General features: G+C 38.7%; 1 protein-coding gene across 2 annotated transcripts; it reads right to left on the bottom strand.

Moving 5' to 3' along the window:
- Positions 1-417: 417 nt before the first annotated feature.
- On the bottom strand, positions 418-7,893 carry LOC111796834 (putative 1-phosphatidylinositol-3-phosphate 5-kinase FAB1D). Of its 2 annotated transcripts, none has more exons than XM_023679606.1 (13): positions 7,701-7,893; positions 6,751-7,002; positions 6,607-6,640; positions 5,893-6,522; positions 5,230-5,377; positions 4,806-5,147; positions 3,893-4,621; positions 3,425-3,759; positions 3,214-3,340; positions 2,990-3,127; positions 1,600-2,874; positions 1,258-1,524; positions 418-1,136 (listed from the first exon to the last, which is right to left on the bottom strand). In XM_023679606.1, exons 2-13 carry the CDS (start codon positions 6,956-6,958, stop codon positions 801-803), a joined length of 4,569 nt encoding a protein of 1,522 aa, XP_023535374.1. In that variant the 5' UTR covers positions 6,959-7,002; positions 7,701-7,893; the 3' UTR covers positions 418-800. The 2 variants fall into 2 exon arrangements, with proteins under 2 accessions (XP_023535374.1, XP_023535373.1); XM_023679605.1 differs by having other exon boundaries at positions 6,751-7,013; positions 7,701-7,892.
- Between the last annotated feature and the right edge of the window lie 223 nt (positions 7,894-8,116).

Raw genomic sequence — 8,116 nt, 5'->3', positions numbered from 1 at the left:
CCGGATTCCACAATCCCGTTCTAAGGCCGGAGGATAGTGGAGAAGACACTAGTGGTGGTTCGAAACCGGTTCGTGAGGAAAAAGGAGTTTGAACTACAAAAGGTTAGTATCTAAACTAATTAAGTTTTAATACTTATGAACATATTAGTTATATACTATAATTAATGTTCTTAAAGTGCGAAAGTGCCTAAGATCCAAATTGCTTCCGCGTGTGTTATATTAACACCATCAAGATCACGATCACACACACATACATGGAGTGACCGCACGTGATGACTATAAAGGAGGTAGAGTTTCGATGGATTTCAACCCGCACCTCGACGATAGATGCCTGAGCACGTGGTCTCCCCGCCCTTTAATATAGTGATGATATCCCTAGGTAACCAAGATGGCGAGACAATGTCATCAGGAGAGTTTAAGTAGAAATAGATTTATATATTTGATTCTTTGTGAAAATGAATGAACATCATCAATGGATATAATCTATCAGAAAAATAAACAAATCTTAACCTATACACTTTCACTAGACAATTACATTTTTGCCCCTCAACTGGACAACCTGAGCCTACAACAACTTCACCACCCTAGAATTTTGCTAAAAAATTGCAGAATATCAGGGCAAATTCATGAATGACCTTGCCATGCCCACCATCTATTTACACTACAGTGAACTTGCAAGTATAATGAAGCAGCAGCAGCCATGAACTTTAGTCAAAGACCTCATTTTCTCCATTTTGATAGATAGATATATGATGTTAAACCGAAACCGAGCAGAGAAGCCCCTGCTGACCCTATGGGCTTCAAGAAGAGAGATCATTTTCTTCGGCGTTCGTCTGAGAAGAAGCACGATCTGTGATGCCACAGGCTCCCCATGGCCCATGGAGATTCTGCTGCTGGCACCAATTATCTGGGACACTCAAGAAGTGTGCAGACATGAACTTTCTAAATCTCCTCTTGTACTCCTTCGGAGAGACAACAGTGGGCAGAACATTTTTCGGTCTCAGAGAGGATTTTGCCCATGTCTCTAGTTGCTTATCCCACGTGTATTGTCTAAGGTAATCGATAATCCCGCATACAAGTTCCTTCTTCTCGGCATCGACCCCGACAAGCAGAGAATAATCCATAACATTCATAGACTGCTTACAAAAGATGAAACTTATGGTAAACAAATGGTTATCAAACGAGACATAAATGTTCGAAAATTTGTAAGAAATGTATCATTGTTAATGAACATAAATGAATTAGTTTTGTACTCACATTGAGAAAAGCAGTATCATTCCAAATAGCCCGTTGCAACCGACGCTTTGCTTGATTATTAACATAGAGGGGAGATGAGTTCATGTCATTCACAAAGTTCTGATCTAAGAGGACTTCACCAAAATCGTTAGTAGCTGGATTGTATCGAGCATGTAGAGCTCCTTTAAGATCATATTGGCGAATTATGTTGCGACCGAAACTGAGATTCTCCATGACCATCAATTCATGCCTCACCTCTTTCCCGCTCTTGGGATCTCTCACTGTTACCTGTTAAAAAGAACGTTAACAAGGACAACCAAAATGTTGACGAAATGACTGTTCGGAATGTTCGGTCTATCATACCTGATAGATTCCAAGAACTTTAGCGAGGCAGGACTGGTTCCCCATGTCAAATGATTCATTAATGTACTTGAAATAATCGGGAGCGAACTTCATAAATGACTCATATTCGGTCCTTTTAATTTCTTTGATAATGAACCTGTCATCAAGTGTCTTGGCGAAGAAAGATTTGCTCTTCCCGCCTTTTGCATTCCAGTGTATACAACGGCTTAGGGAAGCTATGTAATGGAGCTCAGATGGGCAGCATCGTCTACGAAGATCACGGAACTGATTGAAATATGGACAATTCACAAGATATTTTCCCTTTGCTAGTGACTTTATGATCCCTTCATGTTCGGCTCGCTTGAAAGTCTTTGGGAGAAGAGAATCCAACAAATTTAATCTGTCAAAACTTGAGAACTGATGTTCTTCTGAAGAGACGCTCGAATCAGAATCTGAGGATCCATTGGAGGGAACTTTATTTAGACCCTCTCCCTTACTATCCTCATTATGAAGATCTGTTTCAAGGGATAGATCCTTCAACAAAGCAAGTACACAAGCAACTATGCTCGAGAGTTCGCCCTCGTAATCTGAAACAATAAACTTCTCATTTGAAAGAAAAATGTGTAGCTTCTGTCCTTCTTTGTTGATGAAGTCATGGGCTGTGGGTAAGAGTTTTGGAGTATAGTTACTGATGGATTTGAGTTCGGGAAAATAACTTCTCTGGATGTCCCTCATGCGCATTTGCTGGATCTCCGAAAATGGTGTCCAGAACAATTTGTCCAAGGTCAAATTACCAGTTGAACTTGGAATATCACCAGATGACAGAACCCTTCCTGCTTGAGGATCCTCATCATCTGAATGGCGACGGTTGAAGCCATTTGACAACGATCCTTGGCGAGAAAGTTGTTTGGGGCTCAGATCATCCATAATTGGTATCTCCGTGACTTCAGTCGCCGAAGGTAAACCAAGTTCATCACCATCGGACTCTCCATCCAAATGTTCAACTGCAATTTCCTTTGGATGTAATGCATTTTCGTCGACTGATACATCTTGCTGAACGTTTCTATCATCAGTCTGTGCAATTGATTCTAATCCCTCATGTCCGACTGGTTCAGGCTCAACATTTTCAGAGGTGCCAGAGTTTAATGTAACACCCACTGATGTTAATAATTGCAAGCGTTTATCCCAAATACATGATTCTAGTAGCAGCTCCCAGAGCAGTCGATTCAGACTGAGATATTTGTGAAAAGGGAAGTCCGGGTTTCCTTTCTTAGTAAGAGAACTTTGAATATTTTGCTGTGTTTCATTCAATTAAAAAAAAGGGGAAAGTATGCCTTAGAAAAATAAGAGATGCACTTCTTCATAAGCAAAAAAGGAGAAGAAATTCAAAAGAAGTAAAGTTAAAGCTAACCTCAAATTCTGATCTTTCTTCGTTTAACATTTCTTCTAACAAAGAAAAGTCGTTTACAGTTGAACTTTTACGTTCGGATATGATCTTCTTCAGAAACTGCGCAATCTCAGTGAAAAGTATCATCCCTTTCGCGTAAACCTTGAACAGAGAAGATTGACAATTGGTTAGAAAGCAAAGAAGTATATATTGACAATTGACAGACAGACAGAGATAAGATTACATACATTTTCAGTTTCTGTGATGAGATGACCTTGTCTCATTGAACTGTTGAACTCCAGTTTCTGAGGAGGCATAGAGACCGTATATATTGCTACCTCCGTATATCTGAACATAGCAACCATATTGCCCAGTCTACAATCCACAAGAACAATAGCTAAGGACAGGTAAAAAGGAAATGCAAGCACAGGTAAATATCCGGACTATGGCAACACGTACCCGAAGAAGTAGAGGAAGTCCCCAAACAACGAATGACCACAAACTGATGATTTACTAGGTAAAGTACAATCAGAGAAACAAAGCTCCAAAAACTTCCCGAATGACAAGCCACGTGCTGCTGTGGAGATCAGCACCCTTTTTGTGGACTTTGAAGGTCCTCCCTTAGATTTACATTTACTGCAACGACTCCACATCCAAAGTTTTCCTTCTGTTTCACCTGGCAAAACTTTATTGACTGGAAGCTGTTTGACTTGAATGCAAAGCTGCTTTCGAGAATGTGCGTAATAGTAATAGTGAGCTTCCGGCAGTTCACCACATACAGTGCAGACGTTCTTCTGCAATTTCACCAACATCGAGTCAGAACCATCGTAAACAATGTTGATCTTTATCATGACTAGACTCTCAACAGCTTAGTAAATTATAAAGATAGAAGAACAGTAGTAACATTGTTGCGACTCTATTACAAACCTGATTTAGTAAATTTTCTTGTAAAAATTTCCCGAGAGGAGCATCAAAATTCTTGTAGAACACAATATGTGAAAAATGACTTTGCTCACACATGGTTCCCTTCAAAGCATTTCGGCTCGACATCAAAACCAAAATACTCTGAGAATCGAATGGCGTCTTCTTCTGCAGTTTGTCTTCAGAATAGTTTGGAGCAGTTTCATGGAATCCAAAGCCTTCATCAAAGGTTGATTGATGGGGCACAAACTGTTCATGAATGGAATTCTCTTCATCAGAACTACCCCTAACTTCCACATCAAATTGATCGGCTCCCGGTGGAGTAGAGGGAATTGAGTCAGACTTGGCAACCAAGCCACTCAGGTCTTTTCCATGTCCAAAATAAGAAGAAAACGACTGACAGGGAGAAGCTAAGAAAAAACTTTCTCCCATGACTCTCTTTAATGAATCAGAAATGGATGAGAGTCCAGAAAATATGGCAGGATTATATGGTTCCCCCTCCAGGTTTGATCCGTTAGAAGCCCCTTGTGCATTTGGGCTACAAGGCTCTAAAGGTGATTGTGGATCGGATGAAACAGTAGCTGGTACTCCACCAAATGGAATAGTTGCAAACATAGCTCGCTGATCAACAAGGAAAGAAGTCTCTAACATTAAGTGAAATGCCATAACAACCGCAATCTGCACGACAACCTTTATCTTCTTCAATTCATCACTGTGAGCTCCTTTCAGCAAAATCTGCAGCAGATTTTAAAATTTTTAAATAAAATCAAATCAAATCAATAAGCTTGATATGAAGTCCAATCAGAGAGAGTATATCATCCATCATCCATTTGTATAGGTGACAGATAATCGAAGAATTTGTCTCAAACTCAATGATATAATAGTAAAAGATAGCCTAAATAAGAAAAAATATACTGACCGTACAACCCAAACGTGTTGGACAGCCCTCAATAAACATTAAAGTTTTAGTTGGCCTCTTTCCTCCCTCCAAAAGACCAGCATGTTCTTCTACAATTTTTTCAAAGTAAACAGCATCACATTGTCTTGTGTTTTGGCTCATTAAAGTTTCAGATGTCAAAATTGGTGAACCAGTACAAAGAGCTATTCTCTCCAGACGGTGGAGCTTCATATCAAGCACTAATGTCATGCCTTTCTTGAGCATTGCTTCTTGGATAACTCGTGATGTAGTTTTCTCAACTAAAATCACATTTGCGGTGCAAACTTCAATCATCTCTATAACATGCTTCGTAAAATCATTTTCCTATGTTCAGACAGTAAAAAATCATTTTCCTGTGCATTTCTCAGTGACAGAATAGTCAGACTGAAACATCTAAATTCAGTACCTGATCCATTGAATTAAATGAAGACAGTCTACTTATTGGAGCCTCTCCGAGCATGCCTTCAATCAGTATTAACTTTGGGTTCTTACAATGTGTTGGCATGTGCTTGTGAGCTGCATGCTTCTTGAATACCATACCCTTGACAAATTGACTACAATTGTAAGAAAAAAAAAACTATGTAAGAAGCTGTCCTACTCTGATGCACTAACATGTAATAGGGAAGAGAGAAAAACACACACACACACACACCCAAAGGTTTGTGCTCCACTCACTCTCACATGTTTCACTTGTTCATTCCATCACTTCAAATGAGAAGAATAAGAAGAATTAAGGGAAAGGAAATACGCTCCTAGACAGGCTTTTGAATCCATTTGTCCGTGTTATATGTAACATAAGCTTTTAATTAAAAACGAATAAAGAATGAGATTGTCTATAACACCCGATTTGAATGAGAACTTGTATGAAATAGCATAGTTTAGAAAAGTTTAAAAGAACCAATAGGTATGTATACACCAACAAGGAAGCCACAAAGCATTGGCTGATGCAGTAGAGACATCAAAATTATGGTTAAGTAAAGGGATAAATACCTCTCTATATTAAGTTTGCAGACAACATAACATAGTTTAGTAAATTACATGAAAACTTCAAGGTAGTTTTCAAAGTTACCTTTGGCTGCGAGTTCCTGTTGCAATGCACTTTACTTTCACATGAGCTTCTGGATCCACCGCTTTACCATTTACTACAGGCTTCAAAAATGTGGCAGCTTCCCAGGACAAAGAAGAAACTATATCCACCCAATTTTCACTATCCTCCCCTGATGAGGCAACGCCTACGAATTTAAGAAGATGACCAATGAACACCTTGAACTTCCCATTCATAATCTGTTGCATTGCCCTTTGTTTTTGCTCTTTAATCCTATAGCTGACACTGGCTTCATCCACAGAGCGACTAAAGGAACTTGACGTGTTCCATTCTGTGCTGTCATCAAACTCGTCGTCGTCGTCGTCGTCGTCATAACCCATCCCACCCTCCACGTGATCCTGTGGGTCCTCTGGCTCTGGAGGATCCCACAGATCAGTATCCAACCAATTAGAATGGGATTGCTCAATTTCCGCATTAACACGAACACCAGAGCCGTTGTGTGTTGCCTCTTGGCTAATTGTGATTACACTTTCATCATCTCTTCCACTGAGTTGACCGTTGCTATGAACTACTTCGCTCCAGTTCTGTGACATCCTTTCTTGCCTACAATCGATGCTGTCTTGGCTACTTCTTGTTGTACCTTCTTGACCATCCCTAACAAAACAAAATGTATGCAATGACGTCAAGAAAAGTTGTGGTAGTTGACTAAAAAAATTTTCTTTTAGTAAGCTATCTTACTTGATATCTAAATTTGCCACTGTTGAACAATCACCTGATATGAAAGAGAAGATAAAGGCATTATATCATGAGAACCGAGATTCAGGGTGGAAAAAAAGAAGTATGGAAACACTTGAAAGAAGTATAATTAGCTTGAAACCCTACTATCGCAACTCGACAGCGAAGGCATTGGACTTAACATCAACACTTCACTCGAACTTTTATTATCCAGATTCATCGTTTCTAGCTCCTGGTTCTCTTTGCAAACTTTACATATACACACGGTGCCAGAATCATCTAAATCAAACGAATTACCATTCCCCAACCTTTTGCCCTCTGAATCTGTTATCACAGCACCACAATAATGGCACATACCACACACCAAACTCCAGTAATTTCACTCAAGAACAGCCTCTCCTACACCAATCCTAGGCAAAACAACATCACTGTCAGTACATGGAAACCACATTTAAGTGATTGTAAACTAATCAGTAATGACGATAGACAATTCATTACAAGCCCTGAACCAAAAGCCTCTAAAATATTGCATGCAGAAAACAAATATTCAAAATGCTCTAACATCCACAATCCAATCAAGCCATTTAAACAAATTCGATACCAATCAAATAGTGTGATTCGGAGTACCAAATAACAATGAAGCAGCCAAGAATCTGTGTTATAAAAAAAAAAACAATACGTAGATCTCCAACTATAATTCTTCACCAAGAAAAAAAAAAAATCAAGAAGGTGAATCAAATTCCCAAGAAACACAAGAAACTCCACCCCCACCAACACAACACTATATCATCAGAAATCTTACCGAGAAAATTTAAGAAAAGAAACACGAATTCGCTTTCGTAATTGAACATCAACCAACTATAACCAAAAATCCACCGGATAATCATGAAAACCAAATCCGACGCAGCAGCCTCACAGCCAAGAAACATTAAAAAAAAAAAAAGATCATAACACAAAATACAAAAAAGAAGAAGAAGAATTGAAGGAAATGGAGTAAATTACTTCCCATAAAAGCAATCAACAACAGGTACAAAGATGTGGATATTTCTTCAAAATCAATCAAAGATCAAGATAAAGAGAGAGAGGGAGAGAGAGACCTTGTTGTTACTTCGGATTCAATTAATTGGGCGTGAAGAAATCAAAGAAGAAGCATAGAAGAATGGGTATAGCTGGGGAGACGGGTTGCAGAGTCCAGAAGAGTTCAAAGTGACGAAGAAAGAGAGAGAGAGAGAGAGAGAGAGAGAGAGAGAGAAATGGGTATTTATATTGAAGCGAAAAAAGGGGAAAGGAAAGAAGAAATGTAAGCGAAGGTAGACATGGATAGACAATTAAGGAGGCGAGAAAAATAATTAAAATAATAATAAATTTTACTGTTTCAAAAAAAATAATAAAAATAATAAAATGTATTGTGGGACCCACACGTATTTTGTAATTAATACCAAAATTTGAATAATGGTATGTATAGAATTATTGTATTTTTTTTTCTTTTAATTTTTATTTGTATATAGAAAAA

The sequence above is a fragment of the Cucurbita pepo genome, chromosome LG06 (assembly GCF_002806865.2).
Source record: "Cucurbita pepo subsp. pepo cultivar mu-cu-16 chromosome LG06, ASM280686v2, whole genome shotgun sequence".
Lineage (NCBI taxonomy): Eukaryota > Viridiplantae > Streptophyta > Magnoliopsida > Cucurbitales > Cucurbitaceae > Cucurbita > Cucurbita pepo.
Note: the sequence above shows the minus strand (reverse complement) of the source record. Positions and strands in the feature narration are given on the sequence as shown.

Coding starts and splice junctions, on each gene's coding strand:
- LOC111796834 (XM_023679606.1), bottom strand. CDS start 6,958: ATGTGCCATTATTGTGGTGCTGTGATAACAGATTCAGAGGGCAAAAGG. Junction 3,341..3,424: donor GACTTCCTCTACTTCTTCGG/GTACGTGTTGCC, acceptor TGTGGATTGTAG/ACTGGGCAATATGGTTGCTA. Junction 1,525..1,599: donor AAGTTCTTGGAATCTATCAG/GTATGATAGACC, acceptor TCTTTTTAACAG/GTAACAGTGAGAGATCCCAA.